Source organism: Leptopilina heterotoma, unplaced genomic scaffold, assembly GCF_015476425.1.
Source record: "Leptopilina heterotoma isolate Lh14 unplaced genomic scaffold, ASM1547642v1 Lhet_112, whole genome shotgun sequence".
Lineage (NCBI taxonomy): Eukaryota > Metazoa > Arthropoda > Insecta > Hymenoptera > Figitidae > Leptopilina > Leptopilina heterotoma.
Window position 1 is genome coordinate 61,744 of NW_025110831.1, and position 25,950 is coordinate 87,693.

General features: G+C 28.8%; 2 protein-coding genes across 2 annotated transcripts in view; one reads left to right on the forward strand and one right to left on the reverse strand.

Annotated features, from left to right (window-relative positions):
* Positions 1-674: 674 nt before the first annotated feature.
* On the reverse strand, positions 675-3,428 carry LOC122504826. The gene is made up of 4 exons (XM_043616097.1): positions 3,118-3,428; positions 2,399-2,974; positions 1,739-2,233; positions 675-1,399 (listed from the first exon to the last, which is right to left on the reverse strand). The coding sequence occupies exons 2-4, from the start codon at positions 2,849-2,851 to the stop codon at positions 1,268-1,270; spliced, it is 1,080 nt and encodes a 359-aa protein (XP_043472032.1). The 5' UTR covers positions 2,852-2,974; positions 3,118-3,428; the 3' UTR covers positions 675-1,267.
* An 8,768-nt stretch (positions 3,429-12,196) lies between these two features.
* LOC122504833 (ets DNA-binding protein pokkuri) overlaps positions 12,197-25,950 on the forward strand; it is a 36,774-nt gene continuing 23,020 nt past the window's right edge. The window contains exon 1 of the mRNA XM_043616108.1: positions 12,197-12,861. The gene's annotated coding sequence lies outside the window, so the exon portion shown is untranslated. The remainder of the gene's footprint in view (positions 12,862-25,950) is intronic.

The window sequence follows — 25,950 nt, forward strand, 5'->3', positions numbered from 1 at the left end:
ATTTTTTTGTCAACAAAGGAAAAGGAAAATTGATTTTAAATAAAAAGTCGGATGGTGGTAGTGAAGGGTTAGGGGGGGGGGGCACGAAGTATTCCTAGTATATATATATATATATATAGATTATGTATTCAAGCAAGGGAGACCAGTTCTGGTCTCGAAAACGCGTTTTATTACTCATCGATTGCAGTCAGGTGCGGTCGAGCGGCTTTTTTGTTGCATCTATTTGAAATTTAAAGCGTGTATATAGTTCGCATTGCAAGAGAACTCTCGGCAGGCAATAAGCGATTGAAAATAGAAAATATAAGTCCATCGACACTTGTATATATATATATATATAAATTTTTTTGTATTTCCTTTTCAGATCGTAGAGGAAGAATATTAAAATTTAAAAGAATTGAAGAAGAAAAATTTCAAAAACGAGAGAGAAAGAGAGAGACTGGAGGAAACTCTTATAATAGGACCCGTAATGACGTAAGTGTATCAGAGAATAAAAGATTCAATAAAAATGACCTTCAACTATATTACAATTCTTCCTGAGAAATGAGATTCGCGCATATATTTTTTACCATCCTTATAAATTCCCCGATTTTTTCTCCTCTAATCAGAATTCGACTTTATAATTATTTACACATCTCGTGTGTCTTTGACGTCATTTGGAAAGCAATTTTTTTTTCTTTTTATTCTTTTGTATATGCATATTTTTCTTTAACTTCTAATTTATATTTTAGACCTAAAGTGACCTAGATATAGGTTTAAAATTTGGTGCTTATAGGTGAAAGCCTATATATATAGTAAAAATGCTTCTGATTATTATTTTGGTTAATTTACATTATTTTATTATTGCATATTAGAACACAATATAAAGTTTTGATTTTTTACATAAATATTCAAATGATTTGAGTAAAATCGTGAAATTCGACGTTATTTAATTTTTAGGAACCCCTAATTAATTCTTTGGAAAAATTTTTACAAATTAATTTTTCAGAATTTAAACTTCGATTTCTAAATAAGAGATTGTCATTTTCGTCAATGGACTTGTTGAATACTATTAATTCATTTTCTAATTCCTGTATGATATGATATTTTGATGAATTAAGCATTTCGTTTTTATAACATCCACTACTCAAGTTATTAGTCTTATTTTCTAAACTTTCCAATACATTTAAAGTCTTTTCAATTAATATTTTCGGATCATGAAAATGCTTTGCAATTAATGATTCAAAACTGTTTTTTAATTCAGTTATCAAAGTCCTTATTTCTTTCTCTATTACTGCGACTTCATCTTCAGAATAACAAGAGTAAATTTCGTTCCACCATTTTTTACAAAGTGAATGAATTTTAAAACCAATATATCAAATATTTGCTTTCGTCCATTGTAGAAATAAATATTCTTCATTTTCTGCAATTAAAAAATTAATATACTCAATTTTTTTAATTTTTCTGACCCAAAACACAGAGTTTTCTTGAAAGTATTAAATTCATGCCTAAAATTAATACCAAAAATGTGGATCAAATTAAAAATTAATCCAAATTTTAGGCGCCGAACCAGTATGAAATATAAGTATTTAAAAATACGGATTTTACGGACGAAAAATGAGAAATTACGGACTATTTGCGGACCAATTACTGAGAAAAACATAACCAGAGTGATAAAATCATTTACAATTTAATTTTAACCAAAATTATCCAAATTATATCGTACAATTTTTGAGGTTAAAAACTATTTTTTTTAACTTACTTGATATTTAATAAATGGCGATGTCTCGAGAGAAAATAAAAATTGCCTTAATTTATCAATTGCAGAGGGTACATTAACATAATGATTGTATATTATTAATTTTGAATCTTCGACAATGTCATTAATTCCATCTGTCATTTTGTGTAACGCAAGAAAAATAGCATTTAGAGAAAATAAAGCTATTTCAGTATCATTACTAAACAAACTTGCGTAATTTATATTTAATTTATATCTTCTTTTACAATGTTTTGAAATTGTTAAAAATCGGTTCAATGTAACAATTTTATTTCTAATTTTAACATTAAAGTCACTTCTTTTACTGCTTTTTATCTCTTTCCAATCGGATACAAATGTATCATATTTATAAAAAACATATACAGGATTATTTTTTGTACAATTTACAATTTCATCTCCCGTCGATTGTAATAATTTATTAAAATAGTATTTTAAACTAATAATAGTTTCCAACGGCTCATCATTAACCAAATACTTTTCCTGTAAGTATTTTAATACCATTTTATCAATAAATTTAAACAATAATTATAGAAAAGCACTTTATAGGTTTATTTAATAAATAAATAAATAAACGTGAAAAAAATTAAAAATAAAAATTTTCCCATCTGATTAATTTGAAAATTGGATAAAATTTATTATTTGTACCTTTTTATAAAACTCAATGTGTTTTTTCTTTGTACTCCAAAAGAAATAGTTGCAATTATAATATGTTAGTATTTTTAACTTTTCAAGACTTTGTGTGTGATGTAAAATGAGTTCGTATGCATTATTTACGGACGTTTGGTCAGTTTGAGATTTTTTTTCTAAAATAGCAGAAACTGTGGTAAAATCTATGTCTATTAATTTTACAATTTCAAACAATTGTTTGGCTACATAGTAATCATCACTTTCAGAATGCCAAAAAAGATTATATTCAAATTTACAGACATTGCACGAAATATTTTCAATTGTACTATATATATCATCAACGAACTTTTTTCCTGATTTTTCATCCATTGATTCAGTTTCTTTGCTTTTGTTGATGAATATTTGAATATTTTCTTTGAAAATATTTAGTAATTTTAATAATTTGATTGGAGGGAGCGATTCAACGTTCATTCCATTTGTAGGACAACTTAAACTGTCCAAATGATTTTAAAAAATTTTCACAAGAAAATTGCTAATTTTTAGATTGTAGTCACTATTTTTCAACAAATCTGTATAGTTAATATGAATTTGTTGCTAAAAGCAGAAAAATTAATTTTGTGAAACTAAAAATTAAGAAGAAAATTAATGTTTTCAATTTTTTAAAGAAAAAAAATAACAGATTTGAAATTGTGAGAATTATTAGCTTGAAATTAAATATATATTTGAAGTATTAATACCGTAATGACTTTATGCATATGAGGAGTAAAATTTCTGTCGTCCACCACATTTTTCTGATTCACACTTGTCTTAAATTTTTCCTGTTCATTATTTTCAGTAACCAATTTTCCATTAAATTTTTTATGTAATTTATCATTTGTAAAAAATAGTGTGAAATAAACAATTATATACCAGAGTATTTGAAAACCGATCATTTTTTTACTCTTCAATTCACAAAAATATGAAAATATTATTTCTAGCCACGTAAACAAAATCAAAAGTTTAAATATGCTGGACATTGGATACTTGACAATTTTTTAAACGACAATTGACGAATTGGAATGGAACACATTTTAATATTGCATTGAATAACTAATAAAAATTATCCACAGCACGAAAAATGTACGTTCAGTTCAAAATAGCAAATGATTTTTAATTTCTATTTCATGTTGTCCTTACAGTAAAGTTTGATTAGAATCCCATGAAAGCGATAATCGTTTAATAATTTTCAGTATCGTTTAAAGATATAAAATTTAAAAAAAAAACAAATTTCTGCAATAATGAAGAGTAACGAAAACAAAAGTTTGAAATAAATTTTACTCAAAAAAAAAAAATAATAATAATAATAAAATTCCTCTTGTTGTCGTATTATGTAGGTTTTCCGAGTATTTCTACATTGGGAATAAACAGAGAGGACGTCAAAAGATGAAGGGAGAGAGGAGGAAATCTATAAGATCCGTGAAAATAACGCGACCAAGACTTATACGTAAAAGACCTCTCAAGACTCCAAAAAATCTCTCAAAGACATGGTGGATGTATATATATGTATGCAAGAAGCAAAAACAGGTTTGTGAGGGCGTCCAGAGCTACCTGTCCCGTTCTCCTGGCCCCGCGTTACCCAAACGTTATATTGGGACCCTCTCGCGTCTTTTCGATTCCTGCGGAAGGGCCCACGAATGTAAAAAAAAAATGACGGCGAAGAAGATGGTAACAGGAGAGGGGGGTGGTCATCAGTTAGAATGGGAGGGGTGAAGAAAAACACACCAACTGAGATCGCAGACTTCGCACTTGATAATTAATTTTAAAAAAGTAGCTTTCCTAATAAAATTTAAAGTAGTGGAAATTTAAAAAAAAATAGTAGCTTTTAGTGGCTGAAATCAAAAAAACTACCTAAATAGTAGTTGTTGTGTTTTTGGACCACAAAAAAGAAAAAAAAAGGGGGGGGGGGAGAAAAAAGTGAAGAAGCGTTTAACAAGTGCAAGAGAAGAGAGATAGGAGAAAGTGAAGAAACATATAACAAGTGCAAGAGAGAAAACAAAAGAAGAAGTAAAGAAGCGTTTAACAAGAAAAAGAGAGAGAAAGAGAGGGGAGGAATAAAAAAGTGGGGGTAGAGCGTTACCCCCACCATTTTCATATAGAGCAATCTCAAACAACCAAGAAGCGCACCTAAAATATTTTATATTTATTTTTTCTTCTAGATCACGCTCTCGATCATGCGCACACTCATATATATATATATATTTATATATATACATATAGGTTTGTAATGCGACCGCCGAAAGATTCCGGTGGACCATTGTGTTCCGTGTTCGTGTGAAAAAAATTCCGGTGGGCGGCGCTCTTCTTTTTTTTTTCCTCGTGAGCTACCTGCCATATGATTAATGTCGCGCTTATCCGGGACATTATGTTGCACGATTCTTTTCTTATATATGTATCCCCCCCTCTCTCACTTTTTCTTTCTCTTTTTCCTCAAAACATCCACGATTCATTTGCCAAAGATCTTCTATGTATATATATACACACATTTATTCGAATACATTTATATCTTATACATACAATATAAATGCATTCGAGGCTATATAATGTGAAAAGCACCGCGACTTTTGGAAAATCGAAATCAGCCTTGTTTAGGTTGGCTTTGTCGGAACTATTTTTTTTTCTTTTTGAGAAATGACACTCATCTTTTGGCTTACATGTATATAGTATATTTTTATAAGTATATGGGATCCTTAATCTTGGTAATTTTAAGATGTTGAATGGACATTTTACACTCAAATTTTTTATATAATATAATGTATGTTGGAAGATGTGAAAATCTTTTGTCGACAATTGGGAAAAAACGTTTAATCATTATTCATATTTCTGGAGAAATGTTTAGTATTAAATTATATTATTCTATCGCTGTAGATAAAAAATTCTGAAGAATGGGACAAACATATAGTTTTGTGTCAGTGCGAACAGTATTCCTTAAAAAAATCAAGATTTAATTTTTTAATACTTGCAATATGTTTATTTAAATTAATTATTTTAAATTATTTTAAATTCTTTTAATAATTGTAATAAATAATAATACTGCTAGCAATAATCAAAATAAGAAATTTGTACCGAGAATTTGTACTGCAAATTTAAACACCATAGGTCAAAATGATCATCGCCGAAGGATAAAAAATATAAAATAAATATTTTCAGTTTTATATTTGAGGGTCAAACAAATTTTCTTGAACTCTATAGTCACTCTCTAAAAGAATATATAGATATATATGCATTGAACAAAGGTCAAACAATGGAAAACTTTAAAGCCGCGTTCGTCGTCGCAACCAGGATTAGGAAAGCGCATTAATAATATATCCGGTTTCTCTGCAATTGCAACGTCATCGCGTATTCTTAATAAACCAATATGTAACATATATATGTATATGTATATTATCACGTACTTATATTTATTTATTCATTGAATAAATATTAAATTCGAAAATTATCATAAATTTCGTATTTTTTCTTCTTAAGAGAATTGGAATTGAAAAAAGAGCTTTTTTTAATTTTAAGAAACATCGATCGGCTTTTAAATTTTATTTTACCTTATATATAATTTGGATTATAAATACCTTATAGTTTCTTTTAAAAATTTTAGATTATTCTATATTTTCATTGAGAAATTGTTGATTATATAGAATATTGTAATGAATATTTATTTAATTTCCATATGTGTATATAGTGAATAATCAAAACAACTGTGCCAAATCGTTAACTTTTGGCATGGCGCGCCTTAATCTAACCCATAGCCGCGATAACCTTTGACGCCACTGCTGGTCAGTTATCTCGGAAATTCTTCCGTTGATTAACGAGAAGAGGATTATATAGTCGAAAATTAACAGAATTTATGTCTCTTTTTCTCTTATTATTCTCGAGAGGGTGATTCTCCATATATTGATATTAAAATTTTTTTTTATTTAATTTAAAGTCTTTGAATAAGAATTTATATTCATAATATTAATATTCTTATTAATATTACTTTTATTATTATTGTTATTCATTAATATTATTATTATTATTTTGCATTACAATAAAAAAATATTCGTTTCTATTCTTTCAATAGTCGAGATAAAACTTATATATATATATTTTGAAAGTTCATCAAACAGGATGTAACAAGCTATATACGAAGATTAATTTAGTATCTTAATCGCAGTGTAATGATAGACCTATATATCAATGCTAAATAGTTGTAAAAAAATAAGTTTCGCGCAATTTGACTCACTTCATTTTGTTAATTCAATATGAAGGCTGCGCTGTAAATTCTAAATAAGTAGTAGCACTCACCTACTAAAACCTATACTTTTTAAAAATACTACTTGGCTACTTTTTCAGATTTCAGCCACTAAAAGCTATACTATTTCGGTTTTTTTCTTAGAATTTCCACTACTTTAAATTCGCTAATACTATAGAAATCAAAAAACTATTCTCAATAATTATAAACAAATTCTTTAAAATTTTAATAAAATTCTTTGCAACTATTCAATTATTTTCATAAATAATAAAAATTCATGTCAGGATTTCAATTATTTTTAATACAAATTTACAGGAATTTCTCAAAAAATGTAATTATTCTTTCAATAAATTGACTCTATTTTGCCTTTTTTTTACTTAAATTATCAAATATTAATGAACCCTCGGAGAACACATGGGGTTATTCTGACCCCACGTTTTTTTTACGAAAAGCTTTTTATCTATTGTTTAAATATCTTTTATAAGGATTTTAAAGTATATACAGACTTATTTTACAGAGTTTAAAGTTTAAACTATATTTTTAAAAAATCCTTGGTTTAATCAGATTAAGTTCAAAATTGGTTGAGCATTGAAAACTAATCTAAAAAGGAGGTGTGTTCTCCGAATTTAAATAAATAAATATTTTTTAAAAAATGATAAATAATGTTTATAATATTTATAATGTGTTTCTCCGAATTTAAATAAATAAATATTTTTAAAAAAATGATAAATAATACATATATTGAAAGCTTTATCAATTTTCTTAACTCAGTTGAATGTCTCTTCGTCATACTCTTGATTAGAAAAGGTTTATAATTTATCTCTCTCTACTTCTCTATGTGTATACGTACATTAACGTCTACATATATACATAAAATGCGTATTGGTGTGATTCACATTGGTCGCGAACGAAATTCCATAGGCGAGAAGTCAACGAGTTAAAAGTTTACAAGTCTTGATCGGCGACGATCGCATTTGATCGTATAGTAGTATGAGGAAGCTACGAGGAAGTAAGGAATCCCCCCACTTTTGACCGAGTCAGTCAACTGGTTGCGGGGCGCCCACAATATCTACTCCATCCATCCCTCCCTCCCCCCCTTCTTCTGTTCTCTCCTCAACCCACCCTCAATCATTCGCCAACATGCGACATTCCCCTCCCCTCTTCCCCTTTACCTCCTTCTCACCATCATGTACACTTCGCGTTCCACCAACTTCGACTATTTCCGTCAGTGCGCCAATCAAGAACCGAGATTCGCGATTCATTCTCGCACCAATACGAACGTTTCTTCTCTTTTCCCTATTCAGGAACGTATTTATACAAAAATTTTTCCAAATTCTACTTTTTTCCATTTTAATTGAAACATAGGCTTTAATTAATATTTCTTTTAAAATTTAACTGGATCAGGAGTGTATTGTTACTATTTTGATTTTTATTTGAATAGATAATTAATCTGCTATCTGCTATTCAATCATTTTATTCTTTTAAGATGTAAACGGTTTGAAACTTAGTTTTTTCATTGTTCAGAAAGAGAACAGAAAAAGAACGAATTTGAATTACATTAAAATTAATAGGTATGGATAATATATTAATAGTGGTATGTACATAATATAAAATACAAACTAACATACAATATATACTTATAGAGGGAAGATGATAAAACCAATAAGTAGCATATAAAACACCCATTTATATATGGGGCGAGCATTGATCCGAAAATCAGTGAGGAGTTAGCTATCCTATAAAAGAAGCACTAAATTATGTCGAATAATCCGCTTAGTTACGCATCTTAAAATCGTATTGAGTATATTTATATGTAATTATTCCAAATTTCATTTAATATAAATCCTTGTAGTCTCTATTTAGTAGCAAGCGCAACTAAAAATTTCATATTCTACATTCCGGTTTAACATCTCAAGTACAACTTCCGCACCTACTGCAATAAATTATAAAATAATTCCACTACCGCATCTGTATTGTTCATAGATTTCAGTTTGGAATTGTAAATATATGTCATAACCGTCCAGAAACTTCCGAATTGAAATTAATATTAAGTCCTGGAATCCATTTATCATCAGTGATAACTTTATGATCTATATCGAGATCAAAATTCGAGATTTTAAAGAATTAACATTTTTTAAATCATAAAAACCTTCACGAAAAAAAGTCTTAAATCGTTTACATCTTGAAACCAAAATAATTGAACAGTAACTTATTTTTAAATTTAAAACTATCCTTAAGGCTAAATTTCAATCGAATAAAATGCGGTTCTAAAATGGTTTTAATCAAAAGTGAGTTAAAAGGTTTGTTTTTTTATAGTTTTTCAGTATTTTACTAACTAAGATAGCAAGAAATTAATTGATGATTGGTAGACAGTGCGGAAATTCCACCATGATTCAGATTAAGAGAGTAAAATAGCAATGCTTTAACTATAAGCAAAACAAAAATCCAAATTATTGTAATTTATTTAATCTGTTTATAGTACCATTGGAAGAATATTATATGTGAACAGTGCAAACATTCAGCAGCAAATAATTCAGATCTTAAATCATTCTTGTTCAGGACTACATTGCATGTTGCATATATAGTTGAAAGATTCAACAAGCTTCAAAATTTAAAATCATTCCTATGCAAACGATTGAGGATAATTTTAAAATTTTCAATAGTAAACACTATATATACGGATATTCAGCATCGTAAAATTCTGAATTTAAATCTTCTAATCCGTTTAGTACTATACACTATATACATTCTGTTTCTAGGTGTCAGCAACATTCAACAACAAACTAAAATTTCAATTTCAAAATTATGTTATTATTCAGTGCAAACTTCGCACTCGATAATTAATTTTAAAAAAGTAGTAAAAAGTAAACTAAAAAAAGTAGTAAAATTATAGCTATCGAATAATTAAACTTGACTATCAAAAAAACTCGTTTTAGACACTTCACAAAACTGAAAGTATTCCATTCTATATATATTTTATTTTTCTTACTTTTTCCTAATTTTCATCAAAAATATTTACTTCTTTCTTTACATTCTTTCTTTTCTTCTTTTCCGGCTAATAAATTGAATTCCTGCAACGAATTTTATTATTCATGAAAGAATTTAAATATTTATAAAAATAATTTAATTTTTGCGTAGAATTTTATAAAAAAATTTTAAATAATTCAATTCTTTCGACTAATTTTATGCAAATTCTAATTTAAATAATTTAATTCCTGAGAAATTTGTATTATTCATAAAAAGAAATTGAATTCTTACGAAGATTTTTACAGAAATCTTTTTAAATAATTGAATTTTGTTTGTAAATTTTATGAAAATTGTTTGAATTGCGAAAAATTTTTTAAAATAATTAAATGCTTGTGATGAATATTGTTATTATTTATAAAGATAATTGAATTTTGCAAAGAATTTTATTAAAATGCCTCAAGATAATTGAATTTTTGGGAATAATTTTGTTATTCGTCAACGAAATTGAATTCTTTTCAAGAATTCAATTATTTTTATTAAAATATTTGAAAATAATTGAATTTCTGTGAAAAATTCTAATATTTTTTTAAATAATTGAATTCTTCCAAAGAATTTAAAAAAATATTATTTTAAATAATTGATTTTCTCGAGGAATTGAAATTAAATTTTTAAGAATAATTACATTTTTTAAGCAATTCCTGTAAAATTGTATTAAAAATAATTGAAATCCTGCGATGAATTTTCTTATTTATGAAAATAATTGAATAGTTACAAAGAGTTTTATTAAAATTTTAAAAAGTAATTGAATTCTTGGAGAAGAATTTTATTAATTATAAAAATAATTGAATTATTGCGAAAAATGTTGTTAAAATGTGTAAAGAGAATTTAATTTCTGTAAAAAATTTTGTTATTTTTGAAAATAATTGAATTCTTTAAAAGAATTTTAAAAAAACCTTTTTTTTGAATAATTGATTTTTTCGAGAAATTGAAATTAAATTTTTAAGAATAATTACATTTTTTGAACAATTTCTGTAAAATTCTATTAAAAATAATTGAAATCCAGCGATGAATTTGATTATTTATGAAAATAATTGAATAGTTGCTAAGAATTTTAATATTTATGAAAATAATTGAATTATTGCGAAAAATGTTATTAGAATGTTTAAAAAGAATTGAATTTCTGTAAAAATTTTTGTTATTTTTAATAATGATTGAATTCCTGATAAGAATTTTATAAAAATTCTTTTAAATAATTAATTTTTTCGAAATATAATAAATATTATGGAAATTTTATTTTAAATAATTGAATTCTTGCGAAATACTTTATTTTTGATAATAATTGAATTTATCGATTAATTAATTTGAAATAATATTAAAAAAGTAATTGAAATTCTTCGATGGGTTTTATTATTTATAAAAAATAATTGAATTCTTGCTACGAATTTTATGAAAATTTTTTTTAAAAAATTGAATTTGTTTGAAAAACGTTATTATTAGTGAAAGTAATTGAATTATTGTAAAGAATTATATAAAAAGTTTGTTAAATAATTGATTTTTTCGAAAGAAATGCTATTCTAAATTAATTAAATTCCTGTGGGAATTTTATTATTTATGAAAATAATTGAATTTTGCATGAATTTTATAAATTTTTTTTTTCAATAATTAAATTCTTTTGCGAAATTTTATGAAAATATTAGATATTGAAAATAATTGAATTTCGAATATTTTTTGAATATAATTATATTATATAACTAATTTTAACCAATTTGATGAGCGCGAAGCCTGTTCAGTGCCAAGGAAAATTTAGATTTTAAAAATTGAATTCAAAAGTTAATAACTTAAAAATGTTGCAAATGTTAAGACTTAAAATTAGGACACATGGGACTCAAAATTCAAGATAACTTAAGACGACTTAATTATGACTTAAGTTGACCCAAATTTGAGATATTTTAAAGTAGAACATAGTTTTAAAAATCTCAAAAATGTATGTACTTTATAATTTAAAAAATTGGGACAAATGACTCAAAAAAATAAGACAAAAATGCCAACACCGGATAAAATTGAATTTTATCCACCATCCACACTAATTAAAATCAGCAAGTATTCAAAAATTTACAATAAGCAAACCTAAAATTCAAATTTAACCTCGAGAAAGAAAGATGAAATAATTTAAAGTAAAAGAAAAAAATTTACATGAATTTTGTAAACCGATCCTAAACTATAAAGGAGATTTAAAAAAAAAAAGAAGAGGAAAACAAAAAATTCAACGCTAAAACGAGTTGAGTAAAGGTTTGGAAACTGATGAATTCAGAAGGGTGGGAGGAGGAGGAGAAAAGAAGACCTGAAAGGAATTTAAAAACCACTGGTCTCTATACACCTCCTTTTATTACGGTCCTGCCCTCGAGTTCGTTTCACTCTCCTTCTCTCTCTTACTCACACAAGTATTTATTTACCTCTCTCTCACTCTCTGTCTGTCTCGCTCTTCTCTCTCTCACTCTGTCACTATTTCTCTCTCTCTCGCTCTCTATCCCGTCCCAAGCAAAAGAGAGGTGGCAGGGCCTCCACTTCCTAAAGGTTCTCGTTCTCAACTAAGCTTTAGTCGCTCGCTAGTATCGAGACGTGACGGATGAGATTATTTCACATGCCGTCCTGTAGTCGTGTTGCTAAATATTGTGCACGAGTTTTTTCATTGGAAAAATACTCGTTGCTTTATAGAATTAAAAATCAGTGGCAACATTATTAATTTCCGATAAAATACAGGAAAAAAGTGAAAAAATTATCATCAACAATAATAAATCGAAATTCCAAAATAAGGAATTAAAAATCAAGAATAATTGGAGTCGAAAGAAAAATATTTCCGAGTCAGCGGTTGGTGCTCGAGAGTGTTGCCTGAGTGTAACTATAAACCACGGATTTCCCGTGATACTGTGATAAATATTGTCTCGATATTTTTTTTTTCTTTTGCATTTCTTTTTTTTTTCCTCTTTGTCATTTTGTGTTTACTCACGTGCGCGCTCTCTATCTGAATTTTGCCGGGATTAGAAAAAAGTTGTGCCCGGTTTTAGTTATTTTCTTAACAAAAAAAAAAGGTGGTCCTTTTTTGCAATTTGAGAAAAAAATTTGTGAAACAACTTGTGTGGATTAACCAAGTACTTCTGCTGAATTGATACTCTGACCAATGAACATAAGTGATTTTGTGATTTACTCGCCCAACTCGACGGGTGTTTAATAACTTGAGGATTAAATTGAGGTAATTAGTCTTTAAATGCTCTTTAATTTTCATATCTGTGCTTTTGTAATAAGATTCGAAAATTATTTTTCATTTTTTTCTTTCGACTTTTGCTGAACTCGTTCATGAAAATTTACTCCCAACTCGTAAATGAAATTTTTACTGAACTAGTTCATTGAAATTCCTATTGAACCAGTTCATGAAATTTTAACTGAATTAGTTACTGAAACTTCTAACGAACTTGTTCCTTAATCTATTGCCGAAATTGTTCCTTAATCTTTTGCCGAACTTGTTCCTTAATCTTTTGCCAAACTTGTTCCTTAATCTTTTGCTGAACTTGTTCCTAAATTTTCTGCTGAAGTTGTTTCTAAACATTGCGGAACTTTTTGCAAAACTTTTACAAAACTTGTTCCTAAATCTTCGGAAGAACTTGATCCCAAAACCTCTACTGAACTTTTTCCTAAATTTTTTACTGATCCAATGCCTAACCGATCCTCTAAATTTACTGAATTTCCCAACATTCTAAAAATTACTGAACCGGTTCCTCAACAGATTTTTAAAATTAAAATCCTGAATCTACTGCTGCACCTTCCTCTAAATTCTAAAGTCAGTTAAAGATATTATGAAACAATTTTTAGAATAGAATTGAACTATTTTTTATTTCATTGTTAAAACATTTTCCTCGGACTGATTCTGAACTAATTCCTGAATTAAAGATGTAGTGCTGAACCGGTTCCGGAAAGTTGTTTTTAAATTCCTAAGTCTTTTGTCGAAAAGCTCCTGAACAGCAGATTTTAAATATCCACTAACAAACTTTATCAATTTTTTTACCGTAGAAGTATTTCCAAAATCAATTTTACTGAACCTGTTCCTAAAAATATATTTCACAATCTTTTTCCCAAACAATATTCATTGAAAAATATTCACACACGAGAAACAAATTTCCAGCTGCATTACAACATCCGTTTTTCTCAATTATAAACCAGAATAAGGAAATCCTTATTGTAACAGAACTAAACATCTTGATACCGGGAATTTTTGAAAATATTGTTTCCTCCTTGGGAAAAACCTATTATGAAAACTGAATTTTAAAAATTGTTTCAAATTTTTAAATTTCCTTTTATCCTTTAAAAAATTGCTTCGACTTTTTAGAATTCATTTTAAAAATAGTGTCAAATTTTCAAAATTCATTTTAGAAATAAGTTTCGAATTTTAAAAATTCATTTTAAAAATAGTTTCCAATTTTCAAAATTCCCTTTAAAATTAAAAATATCTTTTTTTCAAAAAGTTACATTCTCGTCAACAATAATGAACCAAATAGTCAAAATAGAATAACTGAAAGGCAGATTTAAAAACCTTTTCTTTCTTCAACATCCGGAAAGAGAGGAAGAAAAGAAAAATTCCAAAGTGCTTGATTTTCATTCGTTCGAAGGGTTTTTTTTCGTTTCTTTTTTTTAAATTCTACAAATGTGTCGCTATGACGTTCCGTGCGTGCGCAACTATTGTAAACAAACCGCCTCGGCAAATTTCCATCCATCGCGTGTTGTATATATATACATATTAGTGCCACGAGTCGGAAGTCACCTTCCACTTTATTGAGCATGGAAAAAAACGGCAGCTGCTTTTTTTTTAAAAGAAAAAATCAATTTTCAATCTTAGATAAGTTATTATATGTTTCTTTTTCAAAAATAACATCAACTACATACATATTTAAATATTTAAAGTTAATAGAGTCGTAAACTTAATTTCTCGTAAAGTGTCTCAATATACATAAAAAGCACACTTTTTAAATTGTCTTCAGTTTCCTATTCTCTTCTCTTCTCTTTTTTTTTTATTTTTCCATTTAATGAAAAACCGTGGGGAATAAATAGAAATTTTGTATAGAATCACCGGAAATGGCACTTAAAATGTCTATTTATTTTTCCAACCGCATTCTCAGCAAACTTCTTTATTTGCCTCTCTTCTTTTATCTTACTCAACATTCGCGATTAGCAGAAACCAAGAATATTAATTATTTCAAAGGATTTAATTTTTCTATCCTCTTTATGTACTATAACGAACACTAATTTTTAAATTGTTTCATAACCGAAATTTTTTTTGAAACTTGAGATGTAATTCTTGTAGTTCTTGTTTGAAAATTTAATGATTTTCAATTTAGAAAATTCATCTACTGAGAAGTAAAAAGTAGTTTTTAAAATTTTTAGGACAAAATGTTCTATTATGTTGAGATTGAGATTGCGGATGTTTGAAAGATGTCCTGCAATTTGACCACATCTACATAATCAGTCTGAGCTTCCATTGTTCTTGATGCAAAAGGCCTGTTCATTATATATATATATATGATGACTATATTCAATTGTTTCCGGATGATTGATATCAGAAACCTTGCATCTTTTGATGTCTGCATATACAACTGCGAGAAAAGTGAATTGATCTAAATTTACGTTCCAGATTTTGAACACACTGCCAATGCCATCATTTAAATCTTTGCGTCCATAAATCTAAAAATTATGTCCGGAACCTAAATTCTTATGTCTGTATCCTTAAATCCTTTGATCGTATTCCAAATTCTGATGCTCCTATTATAAATTTTTATGTCCGCATTCTAAATTCTTATGTCCGTTCCCTGAATTCTTATGTCCGCATACTAAATTCTTATGTCCGTTATTCTTAGTTCTAACATCCAGTACTTAAATTTTTATATTTCTTCTCTAAATTCATATGTTCCTGTCCTAAATTCTTATGCCCTAAAATCATCAAATTCACAGACTTTTTTTAAAAAATTTTTACGTCAGAAATAGTAAAAAATTATATACAAAACTTCCGTAAGAAGCAAAAATATTCAAAGAGCAGAAATGCAGCACAAAACCGGAATAACATATACTTATTTTCTCACAAACCAAGAAAAACATCTTCCAATGAAAAAAATCACTCTAATCATTGCGAAAAATTCCAAAAACACACACACACACAGACACATTACAGTTTAAATTTAAAATAATCATACATACAACACAGAAATCCGTCTTATCAATTGAAAAACCGAGTCTAGATCATTTCCGAGGAATTTACTTCTAATCTAGAGTGACATATATAACGAGAAATTGAAATAATAATAATAGTACTAGTAGTGGTATAGTGTGTGGTGTAGTTGCGAGCGTTTATATATGACAATGAACATGAATAAATACGGTAATTATGTATGAACGATGCAAAATCAGAATCAGACCTACACATGACGGAAGAGAGGATTCAGTGCCGTTTATAAATACGGGAAGTGGGTATAGTGAATTCTAACCTACGTACGTTTATATATCTCTCTTTATATGTATGTATATATAGAGAGAGAATGATAAACAGAAATCTAAAGTTCCGGAACATTAAAATTCTTCTCTCTCATTCTCTCTTTGTGTTTCTCTCTTTATAAAATGTAATATTTGCAATTAGCATTAAAAAAATGAATCGAGATGGGAATACAAATTACATGATGCAAAAAGTAGTATCTTAATTTAAGATTTCTTGGTAGTGATTTCTAAGATGTTTTGGTAGTTACTTTTTAGTTATTTGAAGTATCTTAATTTAAGATGTCCCTGTAATTCAGCTATTAACATTCTTCAGTCTTATACTAATTACTCCCCTAAGAATTTGACGACTAGAATTTTAATTTAAACGAAATTCTAAAAGAATTAAAATTCGATTCGAAATTAGTCGAAAATCCATGAAAATTTGGATTTAAATCGAAATTCCGACTGGATTTCAATAAAATTCGGATTCAAATCGAAATTCAAAATTAAATCAATAAAAATTTGAATTAAAATCCATCGCAATCGGAGTTTTATCGGAATCCCGTCAGACTACACGAATTAGAATTCTCGTCCAAAGTCGGATTAAACTCAAAAATTCGATTGGAATTTAGTTCTAAATCCGGATAGAATTGAAGAATATTCTCGGAATTTTGCTGGAGTATCCAGGGGGTACCTTTTCGGGTCAATCTTTTCAAAATGGAACACAAAGACTGATCTCGAGAGAGAGAAGAAGAAGAAAGAATGAAAAAGAGAGAGAAAAAGAGAATGCGACCATAATCTCTGTTTTAAGAGTAAGCTCCCCCTCATCATATATAGATATATGAGAATAAATACGTAGGTTGCGTGCATGCATAAGTAATAAACTTAAGGCCAACGAACATACACTTATCACACGCGTGTGCCTTACATATAAACGTATATCCTATAAATCCGCAATTTTATCCCTATATTGCGAATAGTACCTACATTACAATATTTACCCAACTTCAAGCGGTAGTGAGCTGCCATCTCTTGGCGCGCGAAACTTCCAAATCGTTTTTTTTCCCTCTCTTTCTCTTGCTTCCTCTTCCCGTATAACACAAAGTCTTTTGTCTTTCCTTACACTTCCTCTTCTTATACACACTATATATATATAGGTAAATATACATACACACTCACGCTCTCTTTAAAGACCTATTATTTCTTTTTCGTACAACTATTACTTTTATGACGCAGCTATTTTTTTTTCTCTAAGGAAAAAAAACAACATTTCAAAAAGCCGCGTGTGTTTTTACATCTCTTGCCGCGAGGAAGTTACGAGATTATATTTCGAAAGACTGATAAATTACTAATAAAAAAAAGAAGAAATGTCAGCCATTAGTTTTGTTACAGCATCACAGAGAGTGAGAGAAGGAGACTAGTAATAATTATGCAATTTCATCTATTTGTAGCGCCGCGTTTTTCTTTTTTTACATTTTAACTAATTGTAAATGGAAATGGTCTGAGATTTTTCTAAATTCGGTAAGAAATTAAATGCACCGAACTTTCGAAATAATAATAATATGAAAGTGAAAAAATGAAGAAATCAGAGATATTTTAGTAGAGTTGTCGATCCTTTTGGGTAACTAAGGGTTACCTAACCCTTAGTTTTAAGTTTAAACATTTATAATTTAGTTTTAAGTTTAACAAGTTGTGAGTTATTCTTAGTTTAAAATTTAAAAAGTTATGACCTGACCCCTAGTTTTAAATATAAAAAGTTATAACCTAACCCTTATATTATATAACCTAACCCTTATATTATATAACCTAACCCTTATAGTTTTAAATTTAAAAATTTAAGACCTGATCCCTAGTTTTAAATATAAAAAGTTATGACCTAACCCTTAGTTTTCAATTTAAAAAGTTATTACTTAGTTTTAAGTTTAAAAAGTTATAAGTTAACCCTTAACCACTTCACTGGCGGGGCGTTCCAAATGGCGTTCCACGCGCCGAGGCCCAGACTGGCAAAAACACCGAAATGGCGTTCCTAATAAAACTTTATTTTTAAAGAGTGTACACTACTTTTTACTACTACAAAGCAATATTTCTATAGTTTAGACATCAGGGAACAAGATTATCACAATGAAAATTTCAGTTTTTGAGATTTTCAATGTTTCTTTGAACGTTGAAATAGTCGATTTTTAACACTTTTTAACAAATGGCGTTCCACTTTTGTTATTATTAATAATTATTAAATTTTATTTATTAATTATTTATATTTATTTTTTACTTATTACATTATTATATTATAATGTTTTGTATGTAAATATATTTTTTAAATAAAAAATATGAGTTTTACTGTGTAAAAATTGAAAAAAAGTGGAACGCCATTTGGTGAAAAGTGGTAAAAATTGACTATTTCATTGTTTGAAAAAACATTGAAAATCCCAAAAACTGAAATTTTTATTGTGATAATCTTGTTCCATGATGTCTAAACTATAGAAATATTGCTTTGTATAAGTTAAAAGTAGTGTACACTCTTTAAAAATAATGTTTTATTAGGAACGCCATTTCGGTGTTTTTGCCAGTCTGGGCCTCGGCGCGTGGAACGCCATTTGGAACGCCCCGCCAGTGAAGTGGTTAATTTTAAATTTAAAAAGTTATTACTTTTTAAATTTAAAACTAAAGGTTAACTCATAACTTTTTTAAATTTAAAACAAAGGTTCAAGTCATAAATTTAAAAATTTTAAACTAAGGGTTAACTCATAACTTTTTAAATTTAAAACTAATAGTTAAGTCTTAACTTTACAAAATTTTAAAAACTATAAGGGTTGGGTCGTAACTTTATAAGCTTAAAACTAAGGGGTTAACTCATAACTTTTTAAATTTAAAACTTGGGGTCATAATTTTTTAAATTTAAAACTAAAGGTTAAGTCACAACTTTCTAAATTTAAAACTAAGGGTCAAAACAGAAAATTCCAATTTGTCACCCCACCTACTTTCCTTATCCCTTCCTACTCAAAATTGCTCAATACTTTATATTAACAAAACACAAAAAGTAAATTAAACCAAAATCAATTCCTCTCGCCTGGTTTTCAACGAGGAAGAATAAAATGAAATTAAAGTGAAAAAAGACCACGACGAAAGAGAGAAGGGAGAGTTTATCATCACTGAGTTCGCGATAACGAGCCGGCGATTGTATCGATCGTGAACTCGAGGTTTCATAGCAAGAATTGGCAAGAAGAAGAAGAAGAAGGCGAGGAGGGGTTTCCAACTTATTCTTTGAAAAAGGTTATATGTACTTTAAGCCACGACTAGATAATACGAGGAATAAGGGAAAAGAATATTCAGAGAGATAGGAGAGAGTGAAAGAGGAAGTAAGATAGCGCCTCAGAAAGAAGGGGGGGAGGAGGGGAACTTCCGCACGTAATTCTGTAGAGTTGAGCAGAAGAGAACCCGGAACCCGGAAATGAGGGTGAGGCGGAAGCTAAGCGCCTCAAGCGACGAGAGGGTTAGCGCGTTGAAAAGGAGGGGGAGGGGGGGAATTACCAACGGTTGCTAAAGGGATGGTTGAAGTAAGGGGGTGAAAGAGAGAGAGAGAGAGAGAGAGAGAGAGAGAGAGAGAAGGGGAAATTTTCTTCATATATACTAACACAAGCACAATGTGTGATGGATCGATCGTTAAGGTCACTATAACCCGCTTGAAAAATACATCACACACCACATACTATATTTGTGAATTTTCTAATTTTCTTTTATTTCGATAAATACCCCCCCCCCCTTCTAGAACCCTTAAAATTTTGTTTAAAAGCTTACCCGGAAAGTGACTTTAAAAAGATCTTTAAAATAAACCCAAGAACATTAAAAACAGTAAATGTTTCAGAAGACGGAAAAAAAACAGTTTGAAATAAAATCTTAAAATCAAAATAACTGAAAAGTAGCCTATTTTTAAATTTAAAAAAATTAACTCTTTCGGTTAAGTTATAACTTTAGGGATTAAAATCAACTTCAGAATTTTGGATTTGAAATTCCGATTTTTATGTTTCCGATTAGAATTATTTCCCAGAAATAAATGGAAGCTTTTCACGATAATTCGAGTAATTGATTTATAAATGAAATACTCGAGAGAGAAATTAACGGAATTTTTCGTTATTTAAAGAGAGAATCATTGCAAAAGTTGAGAGCACGTAGAGAACCGGTTCGTATCCGGACCGGAAGTATGGACCTTGGACGAACCTCTCTCTCTCCTTCTTTTATGTATATACATATTGAAGAGTCTGTAAGGCAACACACTGGTACTCAGGTTCTCTCCTCCATACAAGAGGAGAGTGCAATATTCAAGCAAGATTTTTGGTTATTGGACCTTCTTTTAAAAGCCAAGCAAGGGAGAAGAGAATCGTGAGAGAGAGAGAGAGAGTGAGGGGGGGAGTGTCTTTCTCTTTCTTTCGTTTCCATTCTCTTCGCGTCGCATCTCTTCAAGTCGAGAAGGCACGAAAACAAGAGCAAAAGGAAACACGATGGATGGCATCCGGTCCCTCGTTACTCTGCAACAGCAGAAGCACCAGCAGAGAATGCACTCTTAAAAGAGACAGAGGGCAATGGGAAGAGAAAAGAAACTTCAACACTCGACTCTTCCTCAACTTTGTACCTCTCTCTCTTTCTTTCTTTCTTTCTTTCTTTCTCTTTTTTCACTTTCTCTATTTGGCTCCGTTAAACTCTACACTCGAAAAGATCAGTCTATTATTGTCAAAGGGAAATTTCCATTTGGAATCGGAATTGTCGAGTCAGGACCTACACAAATCCAAATGCATTTGGACCTACCAATCGATAAGAATTTGTGACCGAAAATTCGGAAAGATCAGACTATTATTGTCAAAGAGAAATTTCCATCGAAAATTCCACTTGGAATTGGAATTGTGTAGTCGGGACCTACACAAATCGGAACTGTATAATTATTTTTTACAGGAACGAAATTAATACCGGGAAGAGACGACTATTTTGAAATGGGCATTAAAATTTACAAGAAGAAAAAGATTAATAGCGCATTTATTGGCGCGCGGCTAGTATACTACTCATTTCGAAGTGTGTTTGACTTTTAGAGTGAGCTAAATATTTCCCTCGCGCGAATTCTCTAATCATCAGCGACGCGAGACGCCTCAAATAGTTTTCCGACTGTCTCTCGCTTTTTCGTTCGTTTTGCTTCTCACTCTCTTGAAAACTTATAATACTCCCTTCCCGCTTTTGAGAGAGAGTGAGAGAGAGAGAGAGAGACTCGTCTGCGTAGCTACGTACGCATTCTATTATTACAACAAACCGCTTCCTCCTGGCATATTTATACACCTACCAAACGCGGATTCACGTTCCTGGCACCCCTTTCCTCTCCCAAATACACACAACCTCTTCCCGGTATTAATTTCGTTCCTGCAAAATCGCGATACTAATCTTTCGCCCATTTTGGGACAATCCTTTGTCTATAACTTTAATTAATTCTCGACTTTTCGTTTTTTTGCCCTATATTCAAATATTTTAAAAATCTACCATTTTAACAAAATTTCTCAAAAGAATTCAATTATTTAAAAAAAAATATAATAAAATTCGTTGCAAAAATTCAATTATTTTCATAAATTATAAAATTCTTAACAAGATTTCAATTATTTACAAAAATTTTAATAAAATCCTTCGCAAGAATTCAATTATTTTTAAAAGTATAATAAAATTTTTCACATAAATTCAATTATTTAAAAAAATTTATTAAAAATCGTTGTGAGAATTCAATTTATTATTTTCATAAATAATGAAATTCTCATAGGATTTCAATTATTTTTAATACAATTTTAAATAAACTGCTCGAAAAATGTAATTACTTTCAAAAATTTTATTAAAATTCTTCAAAAGAATTTAATTATCAATTATTTTTAATAATTTTTGCAAAAGTTTTTGAAAAAATTTCAATTCCATTTGTTTGCAATATTCAATTTTACGAAATTTCAATTATTCGGAAATTCTTCAATTAAATTTATATTAGAAAATAAAAACTCCAAATAATTTCACAGAACATTCAATTCAACTTTTTTCAAAAAAAAATATTAATTCTACAAAATTGGCAGTGAAAAGTATATGAAAAATTCAAATTTTCAAAGATTTTAATTTGAAACCTTTTCAAAATTCAATTATTTTTAAAAAAAATTTATGCTATAATGCTTTTAATATTCAATTATCATCTAAAATTTTAACTGAAATTCATTTATATATCAATTTTTATAATAAAATTCTCCTAGAATTCAATTATTTAAATACAAAAGTGAATAATTGAATCTTTTTTCCAAATTCAATTCTCATAAATAATTTTATGAACATAATTGAATTTTTCGACATGTTTTAATAAAATTTTCAAGAATAATCACATTTTTCGAGGAATTCGATTAAAATTGTATTTAAAATAATTGAAATTCAATTATGATTTTTATTATTCATCAAAATAATTATTGAATTCCTAAAAAGAATATTTACTATTTATGAAAATAATCAAATTTTTGAGTAAAATTTTATAAAAAATTAGTAAATACATAGTTAAATTTCTGTAAAATTTTTATTATTTATGAAAATAATTTAAATGTTTGCTTAGAATTTTATCAAAACATTTTTTTTAAATAATTGAATTCGTTTGAAAAATGTTATTAAAATAGTGAATATTAAAAATCATTGAATTCAGGAAAATTTTTGAAAATAATTGAAATTTTGTAAAGAATTTTATTAAAATTTTTTTTTAAATAATTGAATTTTAAAGAAGAATTTTATTGTATTTAAAGATAATTGAAATTTTGACGAGAATTTTTAAGAATTTTTAAAAATAATTGAATTTCTGCGAAGAATTTTATTAACCTTTTCAAAATATAATTGAATATCTGCAATAATTTGTAACTTTTTCAAAATTCAATTTTTTCCAGTACCTACTTTATAATTTAAAAATCCCTGACTTTTCCCTGATGTCCCTAACTTCCCTGATCAATTCTTCTTTCCCTAACTTTTCCCTGAATTTCCTAATTTCCCTGAACTGTTGGCAACCCTGAATTAACAAAATTTACATTCCAACTTTAGATTCAAAAATTTCTCAGTTCTAAACAATTTTAGAATTTAAAACAAAATTTTAAAATTAGAGGCTAAAGCAGCGAAGCCATGTATAGAAAAAAAAGTGTTTTCGATTTAAAGTAAACGCGATGTATACACGCAAATCTTGTAGGAGGCCAATAGACCCGATAAATTCGTAGCAAAGCCGCGTTCTATTTTCTTTCCTTCAAAACTTTTTATACATCCACCGTCCATAAACCCGGCGCTCTATTATTACGGGCGCTACTTCCCCTGCCGAATTATTTGTACACCTGCCAAATTGTCCGTTACTTCCGTCTTGTGTCTTCTTGCAGTCATCACTATCTCGATTTAGGAACGTCCGGGGCTTCTTCTATATACCCTATCTCTATTACTCTCCATCCTTTTGTCAAACCTGACTTTTCACGATTTTTATATCAGAGACCCGAACCTTTTAAAATTCGAGCCAAAAAATTTTTTTTTTCAAAAACCCTCATCTAATCACTTTTTTTTAATTCTGCTCTTAAAATTATGTCACATTTCCGAAAACTAGTCTATACTACTTCTGAATTAAAAAAGTGGCTTAATAAAAGTAGTCCGTAAAGTCCTGGATTAATTTTTAAAAAATTAGTTCATGTAGTACTGGACAATAATTTTAAAAAATTGGGTTTTTTCTAAAAAGTAAGTCATGTTACTGGGCAATAATTTTAAAGAAATGGGTTATTTATAAAAAAAAAGTCATGAAGTACTGGGCAATTTTAAAGAATTGGGTTATTTATAAAAAAGTAAGTCATGAAGTACTGGACACAAACTATTCTTAAAAATTCAAAACAAAACCTTTTCTCTCTCTCAAGGAAATAATTATTCCGTATCAAAAACTATTTACGTGCACGACACAATAATGCAAGAAGAAGAGATATTTGTTTAAGTGTCGCCGCCTTCCACTAATCCCCAATAATCATTAGCCGCATTAACATTTGCCAAGTCTGCCGTCCTCTCATAATTCTTCTTGTTTCGACCTCGAAATCAATTACCGGTTTTGAATTTCGTCCAAAGAGTTTTGGATTATTAGGGTTTATGACAGTCTGGTAGTTGTGGTATAGTGGTACGAAAGTTAGTCTATTTTCCCTACTATGTATATATCCATAATGTTAACGTAATAACCCAAGTGGTGTCTCTCTCTTCGCAATTAAGCACAAAATAGTATTGACTGTGACAAACAATGGAGAAACACTCTTCTCAATAGAGGAGGTCAGGTATACCGACAATATTGTCGGTTTATTACAACGGTTGACAAATAATAATACCTACAAAGCGGGCTAAGATGTCTGGTTAGTTTCCTATGTATTTTGAAACAAAAACAACCCATTTAACAAGATTGTCATCTATTTGCTTTTCATTCTATTGTACCGACTAATTCATAGTGGAAGACACCTTAATACCTCGATTCTTGTTGCCTTTCAAAACAAAGTTCCTTTGGTTTACGGAAACCTCTAAATTATCCGCAATTATTAAAAAGTCGTTAATTATCAGAAATCGCAATTTATAATTCTCATCTTTGAATTTTAATTCAATTACTCTTTTCAATTTTTAGATGTTTCTAATAGTATAGTATTAGGAAAAATTAATTCCAAAGGGAACCAACTTTTAAAATTCTTGGGGCCAGGTAACCAACAACTATATAAATGATAGTAACTACGAATAACGATACCTTTTATAATTAAGTTAAAGTCTTTTAACTCTTTCTGAAGGTTCCTATCTACGATGACTTCCAAATGGAACAAATGCCAACTGAACTGACGAGACCTAAAATTTTAGATGATCCTATACCTGAACCGTTATCTATTTCTAAAAGATAAAAATACTTCAAAGAATTGTGATAATAGGTTCAAAATTTTTAAATGTTTGTAATGAATCACACTGACAATTCCGAACCGAACACATTTCACTACTACTGAATTCAAAAAGTTGATGCTTTTTATCAGAACATATAATGTTATCTATACTTTACTTCTGAAAGTTACAATAGATTTCCAAGTTTAGGTTCATTTCTGTTTTTTATTCTTTTAAAAACTAACTTTAACTTGAATTTTAACCATTTGGTTCAAAATTTTCTTGTTTCTAAAGAACGATACCAAAAAATATAAGAAACAAAAACTCAAAACAAGATTAATAAATTTTAAGATACTTCTAACCGTTGGTCATCTATAGGTACTACTTCTGAAATCTCCGAATACCTGAACGAAATCTAACGATTAGTTTCAAAATTTCCCACTTTTACATGTTTCAAAAAGATCACACCAACAACAAAAAAAAGTGTAAAATTCCAAATTCCTACCGTCGAAATCAGAATCAATTTCTCATTCAAATTTCGCCGCTCGCCATGAATGAGTTATTGGCGAGAAAGAAGAAAAAGAAAAATGATACAACATTTTTCATCATATTTTGAAGAATAATTCTCGAAAATTTGTTTAGGCTATTCAATAATAAAAAGGACACACGCAGGTCACCCATTTACTCTCGCGGAACAAATTTCTTCTTAACTTGGTAAAACTGCGTCGGTAGTGCGGGATTCTTTTTTCTTCATTTTCCTAAAAACTCGACACGATTAATGCTCCTTGTGACCTGGAGTTTCTATTGTATTGAAGAGAATCGAGCAGGAAAACACCATTACCAATGGTGTTATTTTTTGAAAAAGTGCCAACCAAAGTTAACAATAGCTGGTGCTTTAGAGAACACGGAAGTTGGTGGTAGTGAAATC